General features: G+C 49.1%; 1 protein-coding gene across 1 annotated transcript in view; it reads left to right on the top strand.

Moving 5' to 3' along the window:
- FSTL1 (follistatin like 1) overlaps window positions 1-18,771 on the top strand; it is a 55,094-nt gene that overhangs the window by 24,687 nt on the left and 11,636 nt on the right. The window contains exons 3-5 of the mRNA XM_051611873.1: window positions 16,105-16,209; window positions 17,467-17,596; window positions 18,711-18,743. Coding sequence (XP_051467833.1) covers window positions 16,105-16,209; window positions 17,467-17,596; window positions 18,711-18,743 — 268 coding nt within the window. The remainder of the gene's footprint in view (window positions 1-16,104; window positions 16,210-17,466; window positions 17,597-18,710; window positions 18,744-18,771) is intronic.

Here is an 18,771-nt window from a genome sequence, read left to right as displayed (position 1 = left end):
CATGTGCTCGGTCTGTGATGTCCTCTGGGAGCTGTGGGAACAAATGAGATGAGAAACACGTGCTGTTATTAATCAGGTTTGTGTGCTAATAGCATCATGCCCTCAACGTCTTGCACTGTGTCTCCTTAAGGCCATCATAGCCCTTAGGCATAGCAGAGGAGCTGCCTTGTTTTCTGCTGGGCTAGCTGGGGGCCCTGAGGGCGTTGCTGCTGGCCCCAAAGCAGAGGGGCTTGTGCCAGGAGCTTGCAGCATACCTGGCAAGCATGGGTTTGCCAGCCGGCAGGGTGACAGCCTTCTCCAGGCTGGGAGGCACCACCTCCTCCTCCCCGGCAATGTGCCCGCAGCTGCTTCGAGGAAAGCCTTCGAGCCAGGAATGTGTAAGGGTGCCGGAATCTGTGCGTGCTCACGGCCTTTCGTCTCCGAACTGCAGCCTGGCCAGGCCACAGGGCAGAAAGCAAAACATCCTGGGAAGAGCTCAAGAAGTATTAGAGAATGGTTTGTGCTTTTGGAGGTGATACAAGCAGTGATCCCTCTTCTAGGAACACGGGCTGCGGGAGGCGTAGAGAAGCCTCAGGGTCACTAGCAGGGCTCAGAGCCCTCTCCCTCTAGCCCAGCGCAGTACTGAAGCTCATATCAAGCCCCTAATGCCTTGTTGCTGCCCTAGAGCAGTGAGAAAAGAGACAGGCAAGCACTTGAGGCATCGTCATTACATGTGGCTGGCACTGGTAGGCACGTGACAGCAAGGCTATTGAAATCGCCCATGAACAAACAAGAGCTGGGAAGGGTACCCAGGCACCTGCTCCCAAGCCACAGGCATTGCCATATTGTCTCTGTATGAGTCCTAGGCACTTTCTGCTTCTCAAGGAGAGCCTGAGTATCTCTCTTTACCCCTCTGTAGTGCAGACATCAGCCTCCCATTTGAGCTTCTGCACTCAAACCTCCTGACACCCATTAGCTTGTAAGCTGGGTTTGGCTGTTGCCAGCAAGGGAAATTATATTGTCCTTTGCTGAGAACTGTACATCTCAGTAGGGAGGTGGGCACAGGTTCCTCAGGGTCTGAGGGAGAGGAACCAGTGGGACAGAACTGAGCATTTGATTAGAGCAGGGATGGAGAAGGGTGTTTGCAGCCCTGGTACAATTCAGACTGGGAGCTGCCTCGTTAAGTCAGTGCTGTTTGCTTTGCTGGAGTGACTCAGAGGAGAGGATGCTTTCCCTGAAGCAACATCTCTCTGGGTTATCATAACCACCAAATGTAGCTGTTTCTTTATTTTTGTTTGTTTGGTTTTTAAAGTCAAGGCAGGGGAGTCAGCATCAACAGTCTTCCCAGCTAGACAGGAAAAAATTCCATGATTGCAGAGAGAGGGAGAGAGAGATGTCTGCAACAGTTCTTAGTTACTTCCAGACATGGTTTCAAAGAGCCAGATGGAAGGAGATGAAAGAAGGAGAAGAATAGGTTGCTTTAGACACCAAATAACCATGTTTTAGGAATAAAGCCATGGCAATAATTCTTTTTTTTTTTTTTTCAATTCCCTAGCTGACTCAGAGTCAAGCAAAAAATTCAATTTCAGTTCAGCTGAAATTCATTTTTTATTCTCAACAGAAAAAAAGCCCTGACCAAACAAAAAGTTGCTAAGCTTATCAAAACATGTTTTCATTTTGCTCTCGTTAAAGTTTACATACAACTCTTTGTGAAGTATATGTCAACATTAAAAAAGGGAAAATGGTTCACTTTATCTTGGAAATAGTTTTGGAATCAAAGCTGTTCCCTGAACTAGGCACAAATTTCAACATAGTTTTGCTTAACCTCAAATTGCATTTTCCAGTGAATTAGTGCTCTCTCTGAAAAATGTTACCCAGACTTATTTAGGAATTACAGGAAATCAATAATAACTTCTCTTATTTCTTAATCACAGAATTGCCTTTGGGGGCAGTTGGTGAGTGTGTGCTGCCAGCCATGCAGAGGTCATGAGGGGTCAAGGGGAGCTCTGCTGTGGGGGAAGTGAGGGTGACTGAGACTGCTTCCTTGAGACTACATGTGTGGGTGTGGGGTGTGCCACTTCTGATGGGCACAGCAGAGGTTATTCACTGCTCAGTTATGTTTGCCCTTCATGTTATATACCGCTCTGCTGCTGTGAAGGGGAATGTAGTTGTAACAGGTATATCATGAGAGCAACAGATTGCAAGGTTAGAGGTATGGAAGTGTCGTGGAAATACCGTCTTCCTCACCCGTAGCCCACACAGTGTAGCTGGTCTTCCGTGTCCCTTCTGTGTATGCTGGGTTAATTCAGGAATGAGATAGCAGACCCACGAGGACACACTGGTGTAAGCACAAGCAGCTTACCTAAGAAAGAGCCTTGGTGTTTGGCTAAGCATCTTGAGCAAGGGTGGGTTCAGCGTGAGCTGCAGGGAGCAGTGCAGGGGCAAAGGGGTTGTGGGTGGCTGTGGTGCAGATAGTCCAGTGCAGTACCCCTCCTTGGGGCATCCACGGAAAGGCTGGAAGCCCTTGGATGTTGTAAGTTTTCTTCTTTCCTCCCAGCTGTGGCAGTTACCATACTGACTGGGTTTTATAGCCTATTTGATAGCTATGCTACCCATTTTCTCATGGCCTTCTCGCCTTATGAGAGCTTCCTTTTCGTGGCCTCAGTAGAGAGGTCAGCCATTAAATGCAAGTCAGAGAGACTTACAATGCTTTGCCTGTCTCAGAGGGAAGACTCTTGAGGATAGGTGTGAAATGGTGTTGGCTCTGTACAGAGATGCTTTCAGGTGCTGGTCCCTGGGCTGGAGGCTTTTTTGGAGATAATAAGGGCAGCAGGAACTGAAAATAAGTAGCTGATCATAACTCAGGGGTCACAGTTCCCCTTGTGCTGGGTCCCAGGTGGCCCAACACTGCTACTCTGTGGTCCTGGTGTGGGGCTGTGGGGTGACAGCCCATGCAGTTTAATGGGATTTGCTTGTAGCTGATGTTAGGTTTCTGAGAGCAGAGGAAAACAGATGCACATGTCTCCCTGTGGTTTGTGTGCTTGTGCAGCTCTTCCTGTGTTCCTCTCACAGCAAGGATTTTCACTTAGTTTCTACAGCAGTGTTTTTCCTCTCCTTTTTCCAATACAAATGAGTAGACACAGTCAGTCTTCTGCCAGTTGTAAGGTCTTCAGCAGTAAAAGCTGAGGTTACAGGAATGTAGAGAGCTTTCTTTGCATCTGACCATCTCCTGAAATCCTAGTTTGCATTTTGAAGGTTGTAATGTGAGGAAGCTTTGGCAGACTTGCCTTCAGCTCCCTCTGGCTTCAGGAACTCAGTTTAACCTTTGATGGAGCTATGCTTTTATGGCATGTGTAGCACTGATAAGCAGACTCTAGGTTAGTTCCTCAGGCTTCCCAAACTTTTCCACTCTTGCAGGTTTTTTTTAAGCCAGCTTCTGTTTTCAGATTTTCCCATTAGTCTGATAACCATTCCTGACTGCATAGTTTCAGGAAGGGGATACTCTGTCAGGACCACAGGCCAAGAAAAGTTGTCTAGACAAAATTAATAATTTCATTGCTGTTGCTGCTGTGTAAAGGAGATCTCATGACTTTTACTGTGGTAAAGAGGCTTCAAAGGAGAGGAGTTACTATGGCAAGGAGCACCCTTCCCTGAGGATTCACTATTACAGAGCCATCTCCAGTAGAGCCACTGGATGGAGCAGCCCCAAAGCTGCTCTACCTTAACAAGGAGCTGAGCAGACCCTTGACCAGGGCTAGAAGATGAGAAGTGCAAAACTGGCTTATGCCTAATTCTTTTCTCACTCTCCTTCCCACACTGAGCTTGTCTCAATGCTTCTTCCAATCACACAGCAATTTTTCTTGCTTTTTTGCAATGTGTTGTGGTAGAAGGCGCGTAAAGAAGGACCAAGGCGTAGAGCTGGAAAGAAAGGGATCATCAAATGTGTTGCATTAGTGATGGGAACAAAAATACTAAAGTCTCTTGTGCAAGAAGCCAGAGGCTGCTGGTAAACCTCAGCATTTCCTGCAATCCACGTTCCTTTTGAGTATCCAGTTACTGGAAGAGAAGATGCCATAGGGTTGTAAATCCTAACTTGCCTCCAACTGCTCAGCTCACTCTTCCCTTTGCTCTATTGAAGCCAGGTGGTGGCTGAGAAATGTACCAGACTTGGATCCCTTTCAGAAATAAATCATTCCAACCAGCTGGGAAAAGAGGCAACAAAGTTTACTGGCAGGACCAGTAAAATCTGCAGGGCTTCTGAATGTGGGAAATGAGGGGGATGAAGGTCAGAAAAAGTGGGACCTACCATGATAGAGAGAGAGCTGTGGGTCACTCCAGATTTAGGGGCGGAAAGGGAATATTTGATGACTTATATGGCATGAACAGCACCAGAGGGGATAGCAGTGGGGAACCGATAAGTGAGTGCACTTCTCATGGGACAGATGATCTCAGAGCTCTGGTGCTGGGCTGGCTTTGTGGTGCTTGGAGGAGGGGGGTGATGGAGTCTGTGTTTAATGGCTAGGAGGAGTGTGCTCCACAGCTCTGCTCAGGTCTAGAGGCTAGGACAGTATGATTCACCTCCGCCTGCCTGCCCCAGGGAGGACCTCCTCCTCGTCCTTGTGCTTCACACCCTCTTGTCGACAAGGGCTTCCTCTGACTGCTTCTAAGGTGCTGTGACTTTTCTCATGTGCTACTCACGGAAGAGCCCCTCCCGTTGAAATGTGGGAATCAATGCTGGTTGTGTTTTTATCCTTATGTTTTAAACAAAACAGGATAGAGAATTACATTTCCCAGCAGCCCTGCCACAGCAAAAGGGAGCTTGTCCCAGGACACTCAAGGTCTGGAAAGTATGGTCATACACCAAGAGGGAGCATGAGTTGTGTTAGATTGTGAAGTGGTTCCGGCCCCAGACCAGGGAGTAAGAGGAGCTGAGCTGCTGCGTTCTGATAGTTCTTAAGTAAATCCCCTCCCTTGGGCCTTTGTCAATCTGTCACGTGAGGAGGATGATACCAATTTCATCCCACAGCTCCTGTGGGACTAGCTTCATTTAGGTCATTTCATGTAAACTGAGATCCTTCCCTGTGTGTGAGGGTTATTTTCTTAGCCAAATACAAAGTGATTAACTGGATTCCTTCCCCTGAGAACCGCGCTGCAGCAGCAGCACCTCCTCTCCTGTGCGACTGACTGCCCTGCTTGCAGCTGAAAGCCTCTCCAGCTGGCTTGGCATGCACAAATCAGTCTCTGATCTCCTGCCTCCATGCCTTGCTGCGAGCCAGCGCTAGCAAGAAAGTTCCTGGTGGCTGCAGAGGAGCTGGCAGTTTCACTGCATGATGCAGCAGGAGGGAATCCAGCCCCTTCTTCCAGAAGCACTGCAGAGGGATGGGTGGAGGGAACAGTGCTAAGAGACAGTACAGTTCTGGGCCATTACGTTTTTGAGGCTGTGAGTGCAAGGAAGGTTTTAGGATGAGCAGCAGAGCGAGGCCGCAGCAGGGAGAGTTCTGCCAGGCACAAGCTCCCTTCCTTCTAGCAGCCGTTTTCCAGACTTGTTTATGGTAGAGATTTCCTCTTCCCCAGACTCTCATGTCATTGTTCCCCTTCTGGGGCCTCACTGGTCATTGCCTTGTGGTGGAAAATATGAAGTTGTGGGGGCCGGAGCACAAGGCATTCCATCTAGCTTAGAAGGGAAAACAGAGTCCTCGTGCAGCAGAGTCCCCAGGAGAGGTGTGCCTGGCTCCCTGACTGTTAGCAGCATCGTGCTGCAAGATAAATCAGCTCTTTGGCGGGCACTTTCCTCCTCTTGAATAGGTTGTGGGGAGAAAAGCCTCCTTCCTCCCAGTTCCTCCTTCCCTTTCCTTGCAGGCATCAGCTGCTACCTGCTGGCTGTGGGGCATGAGAAAGCCATGGCTGGTGTGTTGGGGCTGCAGTCCCTGTCTGGGGACCAGGCCATATACCCACTGGGGTCAGTGGAGACACAGAGCTCTGTATCCACCCTGACAATCTCTGCATGGCAGTACTGCCCAGGCAGTCTTTTTTTCAGCAGTAGTAGCATCAGGCATCTTTATTTCTGTCTCCCGGATAGGGCCATGGGCAGATTCCCACAAGCAGGCTTCCATGAGCAGTGTTGTTTTTCCATGGCTGCTGCAGAGGTCACCCACTCAGTTTGCCCCCTTTATCACAGGGATCAGTTAGAGTCTCAGCTGCTCTCCAGCTCAGTGCTCTGATATGATGGACATGGTTGGTTCATGGATCAGAGACTTGCAGCCAGCAAGGCAGGGAGGGTTGCACACAAATGGGTGAGGTACAGGTTTTGTAGGGAGGGAACCCATTCTGAGCTCTGGGAGTTGCGGGTCCTTTCTTCTCTTGCCTGCTTGTCTCTGCATCCAGATTTTCTGGGAACACGCCCTGCTTCCCAGCATGGGCAGAGATGTATTCTCTGGCTTGTTTCCCATTAGCGAAACTCAACTGCCATTAAATACTCATCTATTAAGCATTCAAAAGCCTGAAAGGAGTTGCATTTTATTGTGTGATGTGTTTATTGAGCCAGTCCTGAATGTCAGCTGAGACTAGGAAGAGATACAGGGAAAGATTCGGAGGGGGATAGTGGTGACTGGGGTCTGAGTGTGTGGATTGAATGTGCTCCTCCATGGCAGGCATCCTGCAGGGAGTGCAGCAGCTCCTGGTACTGTGTCCGTATGGCTGTTCACAGCCCTGGATTGCAGCTGCCTGAAATACTTCAGCAGTAGAAGCTCCAAGGGACAGATGAAAATAGAAGTGAGGTGGGGTCTGTGTGCTTCAATACAAGGAAAACACTGGGGAAGAAACACAAGGGCCAACGTGGGGGAGACTTAAGGGGGGCTGGAGTGAGGACTAGCCCCCAGGGCTGCAAGCAGCAGTGACATTGAGTCTGCTGAGATGAGAGGCTGAGCCAGAGGGGTGTTTTGTAGGGTTCTGCGAAGGAATTACAGCCGGGTTCCCTAAGGAAGCAGAACTATGTCAGCAGGCTGCCTGTTCTTGCCTGCCTGTCTCTGGCCTCCAGTGAGTCTTGAATCTATCGGCCTGTTTCCGCCACAGCTGATAAAGCGGTGGAGGCCTCCGAGATAATGGGATCCAGCTGCTTTTGTGACTCTGGGTGACTGGCTTAATGAGAGGGGCCTGCAAAGACCCCCCCTGAGGAAAGAGTCCGTACGCTGCCCTGTAACTAGCTGACAGACAGCCCGTGCAGAGAGAGCTATTGGAAACTGGACTTCTAATTACTTCTGTTGCTTGCAGGATGGCTTCAGGATTTGTGGGAGGAGAAATCCTGAAATTGTAACAGCACCAGACTGCTTTGCATCCAGTGCAGACCTCATGCTGACACCCTTCAAATAGGATATTGTTAGTGTTGGGAACATTATCAAATGTGTCTGGTCATAGTCCCCTGGTGAATCAAGCAGTGGTCCAGACTGTGCCTGACAAGCATCTCTTCCTTTGTAACTAACTAGCTTGGGGACAGCTTATTTTTGAGCCTTCTGAATTGCCCATTGACACCTTTCCTGATCTGAGTGGAAGGACATGGACCATGGAGGGAGGGGGAGCTCCTAGTGGGGCGGGGAGGGGTACTTCCAGAGGCTGAAACTTTGGGACCGGTTAACACCAGACCTGAGGGAGGGTGCAGCTGAGAACCCCTCACCAGTGTGTTCAGCAACCTCTGATTGTAGGCTTCCTTCCATAGTAGAGGATACAGGTCACTCCACAGCCCTGCTGTATTATCATTATAGTGATGGTATCCTGGGAGGTAGGTTATATTGGAGAGCTGAACTGGGCATCAGATGTGGTTCAAGCCCCACATGCAGAGCTTATTATATATTTTTGACAGCTGAAAATCAAACCATCCAAGTCAGACCTAAAAGTAATTTGTGTGGGGATTCTTCCAGAGTCTGCACACACCCTGAGGCAATAGTCCTAAGGAAGAGAAATTGCAGGGTTCATCTTACCATCTATTTATGGCAAACCCTACTTCGGCTTGTTTCACACTAATCTGCTCATTTATGCTGCTGCCAAGTTTCTGCCCTGTCACACCAGTGAGTTAGAGGATCCAGAGAGCTGCCACAGGAATTAGGTCAGGTTTGTGGGGAGGGAGGAGCACTTTGCTTGTTAGTTACAAGCGAGAACAACGGGACAAATGTGTTGCCAGAGCTGGCAGCACAAATGGCTGGAGGTGACAGGCTGCCTGCCCAGGCCATGCCCTCTAGTGAACGTGGGATCTACTCTCCATGGACCTCTGCAGGAGGGCATGCTGCTGAAAGCTGTTTTGTCCAGAGGTTCACTTGGGTAATGGGGTGAAATGCACTAGCCAAATGCTTTCTTAGTGCCATCACTGAACAGGAGTTGCTTGTTTTTTTCTGACCTCCTTGAGCTGCTCTGCTGCCGAGCCCTCTCTCTTTTTGGGTATTGCAGCACAAGGCAGAGTTTCTCTCTCTTCCAGCCCCACAACAGGGGAGAAGGGAGGTCTGGGAGTCAGGAGACCTGGGTTCTCATCTTAGCTTTCTGCGTTGTTGACCTGGTGCTCTGTCTCCAAATCTTTCTTTGTTGAGAAAAAAAGCATTGCCAAGAAAACAGCTCAATGAAGTGCAAGGTTTCATGGCTGGATATTGAGTTGGTTCAGAAATTGTGCAGGCAGCACTGTTTACAGGTGTCACCTTGGCACATTCAGACACCCTTTATATTCCTGCTCCCACGTTAGTCATGGCAGGGAACAGGAAAAAGGGATCTGGACAGGAAGACGTAAGGAGGACTGGCTGAAAATACATAGCTGCAAAGCTCATTTCTCTCTGTGTGGAGGGAGTCTGTTGTGTATTGTACTGGTTGTATCTGAAAACTTTCTTCCAGCTTTTGTTGTTGCCTTCCCTGAGACATGAGAATCTGTGCAAGTTCGGTAACCACAGATATCATTTTGGTGCCCTTTAGTTTTGCCTGTATGCTTCTTGGGTTTGTATAATACATGGGCTTGCTTCCCAGAGGAGCTTTCATTGCTACAGCACTAGAGCACTTTGGTTTCCTTGCACTTCAGGCAGGGCAAAATGCAAAGCCTTGATTTTACAGCAAACAGTGTGGAGCAAGTAATTTTATGAATTTCTACAAACTGATGCCAAAGAAGCAGAGAGGCCTGCAGTCACTGTTGATAGCAGAAAAGCTTTTTACTCTAGTGCAGCATGAGCTGCTGAGAAAAATACTTTTGAGATATCCAAGAGGAGATTTTATGAGGAAGGATGTACAGAAAGCAAAAGGCAGTCCGAGAGGTTGTTTTCAGGCAAGTTAAGGGCAGTCTCCTTGTTGTTTTCCAAAGCATGTGTAATAGCAGGAGTCCCTGCTGCTCCCTTCAGGCAGTGGGGCACCATGGACGTGCAGCTGTTTGTACAGCTCTTCTCTGCAGGTGGAAGCATATTTTTCCTTACAGAGGTGTTTTGTTCCTGAGCTGTAAATGGTTTCAGCTTTCACAGGTCCCTATTTTCACCAAATGACACCAGGCAGTTGTGACTCAGCATGGCCAGGGGAGGGAGCAGCCAAGGGAGAGCTGCAATGAGCATGTCCCTTGCAAAGCCAAGGAGCCATGATGCCTCTTTTCCTTCATGCATGTGGTCACTCGTATATCTTGCTGAAGACGCGGCTGGACTCTTAGACGTACAGATGTGTGTTTGTGGGCTCAAGGGCATGCAGATGGTCAGAGACAGTTGTGGGTGAAGGCCCACTTCACTGTGTTTTGGTGCAGTCTCACTGACATGGAGCAGGCACAGCTGCTGGCAGGATGTCGGGTCCCTGTGGAGACCCAGGCTGCACTGCATGTGTCAGCACACGGAGCCACGCTCGGTCCCGGACATCCAGGCACAGGCAGAGTCTTGGAAATGCTCTGGACATCAGGGCTTACTCTGTGTTGGGGTCTGACTCTTCAGTGCCGGTTGCTGCTAGAGATGAGAACCAGCCTTTCCTGCTGCCTAATTTTAGCTCTCTACCTTGAGGCCCTGGATTGCCAGTTACCATGGTGATCCCTCACTGCTGGTGCTGCCGCAGGCTTTTTCCTGTGTGGGTGCCCTGGAAATGTCTCTTTTTCCTCTTTTCCAGGAAGCAAGAGCTGAGGAAGAAGCAGTGCATATATCTCACTGCACTGTCAGTTGAACTCTTCTGCTTGATGCTTGCCCATTCACATGCAAGAACCCTTCGTCCCTGAGGTTACACTTCCCAAGCCCCCAAAAGGGGGGTCATGGTAGACAGGAGGATGACCATGAGTCAGCAGTGTGCCCTTGTGGCTAAGAAGGCCAGTGGCATCCTGGGGTGTATTAGAAAGGGTGTGGTTAGTAGGTCAAGAGAGGTTCTCCTCCCCCTCTATTCTGCATTGGTGAGGCCACATCTGGAATATTGTGTCCAGTTCTGGGCCCCTCAGTTCAAGAAGGACAGGGAAGTGCTTGAAAGAGTCCAGCGCAGAGCCACAAGGATGATTAAGGGAGTGGAACATCTCCCTTATGAGGAAAGGCTGAGGGAGCTGGGTCTCTTTAGTTTGGAGAAAAGGAGACTGAGGGGGGACCTCATCAATGTTTACAAATATGTAAAGGGTGAGTGTCAAGACGATGGAGTTAAGCTTTTTTCAGTGAAGACCAGTGATAGGACAAGGAGTAATGGATACAAGTTGGAGCATAGGAGGTTTAAGAGGAATATCAGGAAAAATTTTTTTACTGTAAGAGTGACAGAGCACTGGAACAGGCTGCCCAGAGAGGTTGTGGAGTCTCCTTCGCTGGAGACATTCAAAACCCGCCTGGATGCCTTCCTGTGTGATGTACTCTAGGTGACCCTGCTCTGGCAGGGGGGTTGGACTAGATGATCTTTCGAGGTCCCTTCCAACCCCTAGGATTCTATGATTCTATGATTCTATGAAAAGTGGCACACGTCCTGTCCCCATTAAACAGCTGGGGCTATGGTGCTGATGCTTCCCAGCTGCCCTGGGTTTCTGGCCCTTGAACCCACGGCAGAGAGCTTTCCCCATGTTCTCTATCCAAAAAGATGTCTGAGGAGGTTGTGCCCCTCAAGAGTGCTCCTGTGCCGTGGTGAATGCTCTAGAGTCCATGCAGTCCTGCTCTGGCTTCATGCTTACTGTTTTTACACCTTCTCACTTGCTCTCTGAGCAGCAGAGGAGTAATTAAAAGCATTGACCAAAGTGGGAGAGCTTGGGCATCTCACCCGAGGCAGAAGAGACGAACTGCCTTGTCACGACTTGTGGTGTAAATGCCACCACGCAGCAATTAGTGACGACTCTCTGCCCTTTCCCTTCCGCCTGCCGGAGCGCACTGTGCGCAGGGATGAGTGACACTTCCCAAGCCCACAGTGACGGAAAAGGCAGTGGCAGCTCACAGGGAGGGAGCAGTGTGAAAACTGCAATTCCAACCCCCAAATCCTGAAATTAATTTAAGGGCAACGACACTGAAACACTGTGGAGTCTTTTGTGTGTGTGACCTTGCATTTAAAGTTTTGCAGTTCGTGTTTTCAAGCTTTTACGTGGTAGGTGCAAGGACGAGCTGTTTGCTGTTGAAGTGGCAGCTGCCATCCCCGCTTACTCACATGACTCCAGCAGATGGAGCTTTAGAAAGAGCAAACATGACAAGGTGCAAAGTAAGATCAGAGTATCTGCCACAAGAAACTAGTTTGTCTGGTAACATCTGGGGGTCGCAAGAGCATCAGGAGTGAAGATTATAAAGGCTCATTCACAGACCCCTGCTGTACTGGTCCGTTCATCCAGCGCTGTCTCCGTAACACTCCCAGTTATGCGCAGGAGACTCGGGCATTTGCCAGGAAGGCAGCTGGGAGCCACTAGAGAGAGCTCCCACTCTCTGTTATGCCATGAACCACCTTAGAGCTGTATGGCCATAGCAAGCAGTAGTGGTGGCAGCTGCTCACTTGATCTGTGTGCGGGCTGGTGGAGGAAAGTGGCTCTTGCAGGAGGTGAGGGCAGGATCTCCAGCAGCAGCTGTTGGCACCTGGCAGAGGAGAGCAACTCAAGCTGCCAAGCAGGTGTGCTGAGTCAGCTTGCAGGTGCAGGGTGGGGTGGATGTAGGGTAGGAGACATGATGTCTGGTGAAGGAAGGAGGTGGCGGTCTTCGGGATTTTGGGACAGGGGGGCTTTAACAAGTAGGAGGGGCACTATGGTTTGTAGGTTGTAGATGGAGTAAGTATGTTTTTTGGGGTGAGCATTGCAAGGATGGGGGACACAGGCAGCTGAGGCAGATGAAGTAGAAGCTGAGAGCTGCTTTCACTAAATACAGGGCAAGTGGGTAGCTCCTGCCATGGCTGCTGCTGGGAGGGACAATGAGCAACCTGGGTCTGAGAAACACTGTGCCAGAGTGGGAGGGCAAACCCCTGGTTTGCTATGTCCCCTGTGCTGGGACATAGCAACCAGCTCTGACCCACTGCCAGCCTAGGGCAGCTTAAAACACTAAAGAAGCAACTACCAAACTGTCTTGCTTTGATTAATAAAAAAAAAATCAGATTAACATGGCTCTCTAGCCCAGTAGGAGGCACATTGTCCTCAGAGGCTGTTTTGGCAGTGTGACCCTGCCAGCATCACCACCCTGGGTTCCAGTGGGAGAACTGCGGGACAGCTTCTGGGCTCTGGTGGTACATGGCAAGAGCTGTGGCCAGGATGGCTGTGTCACAGGCCTGGTTTCCAGCAAGCTGTTGAGAGGAGAGGGATCTTGCAACCCGACCTTGGTCCTTGCAGACACCTGCTGAGGCCAGCTGCAGTTGTAGTAGTGCTATAAATCTCAGGCTAGGAGGCAATAGCCAGGTTTGGCATCAGTGGGCACGGCTGGGAGCTTGCTGCTAGCAGTCCTGCCTGGCCATGGGTAAGGAGAGGCAGAGTACTGCCATCTATTGCCAGGCACCTGGATTACAGACCTTGGTAGGTAGAAGCTCAAAGCCATATCAGCTTTTTATTTCTGGTCTTTGGGTGTGAAGGGAAGGGCATGTTGTTGAAACCCTTTAAATGGATCAGTGCTTAGGTGTCTGCGGTGGATTATAGGTATGTGAGTGCCCCAGTCAGACTCTAGCCTGGGAGAATTTGATTTTTTTCTTTGTGCTTTTTGCAAAACAAATTATTCTTCCTTTCCTGCCCTAAGTTATGTGAGGTTGCTTTGTGCAGGGAAGCAATTGTGTTGCTCCATTCCATCCCAGAAGCACCGAGATCATTTATCCCTCCACCAGAAGGCAACTAAGGAGAAGTGGATGCAGCAGAAGGGGCAAGACTGTCTTTCATAGCTCAGAAAAGATATGTGAAAGGAGGGTGAAGGGGCAGAGGGAGGACAACAGACTGTCTTCATGGAATGAGCAGGCCTGGGACGTGGTGTATATTTCTGAGCTAATACTGGTGTGTATGGTTACTGTATTTTTATTTTACAGGATAAGCAGCGAGATAGGAACACTTGCAGAGAAAAGGGAAGGTCTTTGTCACCATGCAAACCTGGAGACAATCCTGCAGTGCTTTGAAAAGACCTTCTTGGGCTTGATGACGACAGCAGACCAGCAGAAAAAATATTCTGAAGACCAGGGCAGGGTTATTAAAAAAATGGTCTGGCTGCCATTGTGAGCTATTCCGTGAAGACAACAACTCGCTGTAAAATTGGTTTAAAAGCAAAACAACAACAAAAAAAGAAAATTAGGATAAAGAAGTAACAGGAGAAAAAATGTGCTCAGCATTTGTCATTAAATGTATCAATAATGCTTGCTCCTCAGGCACATTCTGTTTCTTTTTCTTCACCTATTTCCAGAAGTGTATGGTGGAGATACAAAGAGACCACAAAAAGTAGAGGTTAAGAATAATACTCAGATGAGAAGGTAAAAAAAATATTTGTATATTAGAGGAGAGTCACAGCAGATGTGATAGACCTATCCCACAGATTATTTTACATTCCTTAGTCTTCTGACTCTGATACAAAACTGATGAGGAAGCCAGTTGGCTTAATGTACAGGCGGAAAGTGTTAGATGAAGTGAGGGTCACAAAAGAAATTAGTGACAAAGCAGGGAATTAAATCAGGGTCTCTGAAGTCTAAAGCCCTGGAACTGTCTTGCCTTTTAAAAGTCTAAGAGAAAAAAGACACTAAACTGATACAAGTAAATGGTGATTTTATTGAAAAATATGATAAACCTGTGGAAGTCTTCCCTGCTTAGATGTCATCAGTTTGGTAGTGCAGTGGGACTCACAAAGAGAAGGATTTAGCGGTTATGTGAATGACATGAATACTTGTGATGACTTTGGCTAGGAGAAAACAGTGAAGTATGCTACAAGGCATAAGTCAACTGCTGGCTGTCAGGGACCAGGAAGACATTTTCTCTGTGAGAAGGCTACTGTATAATTACCTATGACAGTGTTTCTCACTTTGAAGTGTTTAATCTTGACCAGTGGAAGCAAGATAATGGATAATGGATCACGTAGTTATGTAAAGGTTTTTTTGTGACAGGGCTCTCATCTCCTTTGAGGACAGGGTGACCCGCTTGGTGAATGAGGGAAAGGCTGTGGATGTGGTATACTTTTACTTCAGTAAAGCCTTTGATACTGTCCCTACAGCATTCTCGTGGAAAACTGGCTGCCCTAGGGCCTGGACGGGTGTACGCTCTGCTGGATCAAACACTGGCTGGATGGCTGGTTAAATCCAGTTGGCAGCTGCTCGTAAGTGGTATTCTGCAGGGCTCAGTGCTGGGGTCACTCTTGTTTAGTATCTTTATTAATGACTCTGACAAGGAGATTGAGAGCACCCTCAGTAAGTCTGCAGACAACACTAAGTTAGGTGGGAGTGTTGATCTACTCGAGGGTAGGAAGGGTCTTCAGAGGGACCTGGACAGGCTGGATCAATGGACTGACGCCAGTCATAGGGGCTTCAAAAGACCAAGTGCCAAGTCCTGCACTTGGGTCACAACAAACCCAGGCAATGCTACAGGCTTGGGGAAGAGTGACTGGAAAGCTGCTCGACAGAAAGAGACCTGGAGGTGTTGATCAGCAGCCAGCTGAATGAGCCAGCTGTGTGCCCAGGTGGCCAAGAAAGCCAACAGCATCCTGGCCTGCATCAGGAACAGTGTGACCAGCAGGTCTAGAGAGGTGATTGTCCCCCGTACTCTGCACTGGTGAGGCTGCACCTTGAGGACTGCGTTCAGTTGGGTGCCACAGTATAAGAAGGACATGGAGGTGCTGGAGCAGGTACAGAGAAGGGCTACAAAGCGGGTGAAGCGTCTTGAGGATAAGTTATGACGAGGAGTGGCTCAGGGAGCTGGGGCTGTTTAGTCTGGAGAAAAGGAGGCTGAGGGGAAACCTTATTGCTCTTTACAGATACCTGAAAGGAGATTGTTGAGAGGCAAGTGCCAATCTCTTCTCACAAGTAACAAGTGATAGGGCAAGAAGAAATGGCTTGGAAGTTCTACCAGGGGAGGTTTAGCCTGGATATTGGAGAAAATTCTCTTCACAGATGGGGTTGTCAAGCACTGGAACAAGCTGCCCAGGGAAGTGGTAGAGTCACCACCCCTGGACGTGTTTAAAAGTTGTGTAGATATGGTGCTTAGGGACATGATTTAGCAGTGGACTTGGTAGAGTTTGGTTGATGGTTGGACTTGAGAATCTTGAAAGTCTTTTTGCAACCTAAACGATTCTATGGTTATCTGGTGTCAGATGGCAATTTCTTCCACCTGTTTGGTATCACACCTTTCTCCAGGGTTATGTTCACCTTCTTAAACGTCTCAAGCAAACACATTTCTGCTCAATACCTCCATGGAAAAATATTTGAAGGCAGCAGTCCTTTTCATGAGCTAATTCTTCCTGCCATTTTTGCTAGATTTTGTCTTGCTCGTGTTTGCTCCAGTGCTCCAGTTCTCCTAGGTGATTTTCCAGAAATTACCTCAAGGAAGCCCTCATTTGCTGGGGCTGTAGCCCTAGCTCCCATGTCTGCTCCTGCTTATTGTCTGAGCTGTCCCATCTCTTGTGGTCATGTATCTCTTGTTCTGTAATCTGTGCCTTCCCACCTCGGTGCTCTTAGTTAAGTGTTTTATTTTTTAAAGCTGTGTTGCTGCTTTTCCACGTAACTTGATGTACTTTGTGTCTCTAACTTTGTATCTTGCAGGAAGAGCCGAGGAGCAAATCCAAGATCTGTGCTAATGTTTTCTGTGGAGCTGGGCGGGAGTGTACAGTGACTGAGAAGGGAGAGCCGACCTGCCTCTGCATTGAGGTAGGGGGAAAGCACAGCTTCTGCATCTGGGACAGGTGCCACCACCACCCCCTGGCTGGGTTTCTGTTGCTGGAAGGTTCCCATGGTGGAATGAGGCTACAGCCCTTTAGGAGCAGCTGCAAATTCACAGTGGCTCTTCAAACAGCAGGGCTTTTCACAGTGTGGTGCCAGGGAGGAAGCCTGTAGAGTTGACATTGTCTGGGGCTTGCAGCTGTTCTCCTCACACAACTGCCTAGGGTCTGTACACGCACAGGAGACTTGGCTGGAGGCGTTTTGTTGGGAAAACCCAGTAGCCCATATTGATATGCAGCTGGCTTTGGAGGGCGCTCCAGGGAGTGGTCTGCAAGCTCCAAGCCAGCCTGCCTTCACTGGCATCTTGTTTGAGGTTACAAGCACCCTACTAAAAATTAGCTTTTGTAAAATGGAAATAATTGTGGTAGAGAGCTGTGGGGATGAATAGCTTCATCCAGCAGGGAGTCAGAATTTATTAGAAGAGCCTTTCCCAGCTGTAGAGACACAGTGTCCCCCTACTCTGCTCTGCTCTGTGCTTTCAAACCATTCCTGCCTGGCTCCTGGGAATGGGCATATGGCTCTTTGTTCCCACTTCCCTCAGAGTCTACAGCTTCCCACACAGCCAGCCCAAACACTGGAGAGTGAAATGCCCCGTTAGCAGGAAAAGAGTCTCAATCTGTGTAGGCTTGAGCAGACTGAAAGGGACATGAGAAAGAAGCCCACAGCCTGAACAGTTGCACTGGCAAACTGTCCCTCTGCTGTAGGCTGTGCTGTTTGCTCATGGCTGATGGCTTATTCTACATTTGGTTGCAGAAAGGTGGAGCAGAGTCTACAAAGAGATGTAACAGCTGAGTAAGCAGAGGTGCACAGAAAAGGTTCATAGAAACACCTCTGGGTCTGGGCAGGCATGTCTGTGGCATGCAGAGCAGCAGTTGTGGGATTACACTCAGTGTTCATACTGGGCACTGGTTTCTCTGCTGGGCTCGGCTTTCAGGAAGACTCCTGTTGTGGTGGTGGTGATGGAAGCTGGGAGAAAGCGAAGCCTTTGAACCCACACCCACAGACTTCTCTGTGCAGGTTTTTCTGGGGTGGTGGTGTGTGCGTTCAGCCTGTTCCAAACTTTTTGAGCCAAGGAAGCTGTGCCAAGAGCTTGTGTTGAGCCAGCCTGATGCTGGAACTGGCCTGCTTCTCTTTAGCTTTCCCAAAGAGGCAGGTAAAATGCTGTCTTCTTTGGCTCTCTCACAGAAATGCAAACCTCACAAGAGGCCTGTGTGCGGTAGCAACGGCAAGACATACCTGAACCACTGTGAGCTGCACCGTGATGCCTGCCTCACTGGCTCCAAGATCCAGGTGGATTATGATGGCCACTGTAAAGGTAATCCTGTGTCAGGGAGCAATGAGAGCTGTCTGTTTTCTGAGGGAGGGAAAGCCTGGACCCAAGCATGCTAACAAGGCAAGGCAGAGGTCTCGCTGTCCAGGACCCTATACTACAGCTGCAGAGCAGAGCAAACAGGGCAAGCCTGGAAACAGTAGCCAGGTTCAACCAAGAGTCCAGATCACCAGGCAAGTTTGTGGTGATGAAGCAGGCCTGAAGTCAAGCCTTGAAATCAGGTCAGAATCGCTTCTGGTGGTGGTAATCAAGATTGGGCACAGGCCAGTAATTGCCAGACAAGTGCATAGTGATGCAGTCTGTAACAGGTTTGATGTCATGGTGGGAGGACAGTCACCAGGTCAGGGCCTAGATCAACAGGGTCTATGGCAGGTACGAGAATGGTTGCAACAGAGCTGGAGGCAGGCATACCTACAGCATAATCCCAGGCAAGCACCAGGGGCAGAGACATTAGCTGAAGTGAAGCTCCTGGGCTCATGGCTAGAGTGGGAGTGGAGGCCCTAGGTAAGATTGGAAGGGCCATTAGGGCCCTCATTAATGCACTTGGGATCCTGACACCTTGGCTGTGGTGGGCTCTTGGAGTGGCTGTCTCCCTGGGTTGCTGGGAAAAGGGCACTCAGGAGAGCAGGACAACTTCTTTTCCCTCCCTGTCTCTCTTGGAGTTCATGAATTCAACCAAGCAGGTGTCTCAGTCTACCTGCCAGGGAAAAGTCAGACCCTCAGGATAACCCTCCAAAAGCCCATACTACCATCCATGTTCATGAGGGACCTCAATAACTTTAGGAGCAAGGATTTTGCCTCAGTGTTGCCACTGGACACCATGGAGAAGAGTCTAGCTCAGACTTCTTCATTCCCTCTTATCAGATTTATAAACCTTGATGAGAATGCCCCTGAGCCTTCTCTTCTTTATATTCAACAGTCTTCAGTCTCCCCTCAGTGTGACAGATGTTCCAATCCCTTGATCATATATATATGGCCCTCATGTTTCCAAAGACTCCTAGGTTCCTTTGCTCTTGCCCAAGTGGCACTCAGGGTGGGAAGAGGTTTGTGTTGCTTCATGTTGCATCAGAAATATCTTCTTCTGTCTTTCCATCAACAGAGAAAAAGTCTGAGAATCCAGCTGCAAGCCCAGGTAAGAAGCCATCTCCTTTCTGGCTAGG

The sequence above is a fragment of the Apus apus genome, chromosome 1 (assembly GCF_020740795.1).
Source record: "Apus apus isolate bApuApu2 chromosome 1, bApuApu2.pri.cur, whole genome shotgun sequence".
Taxonomy (NCBI): Eukaryota; Metazoa; Chordata; class Aves; order Apodiformes; family Apodidae; genus Apus; species Apus apus.
The sequence above is the reverse complement of the archived record's forward strand: the minus strand, read 5'-3'. Positions and strand labels throughout refer to the sequence as shown.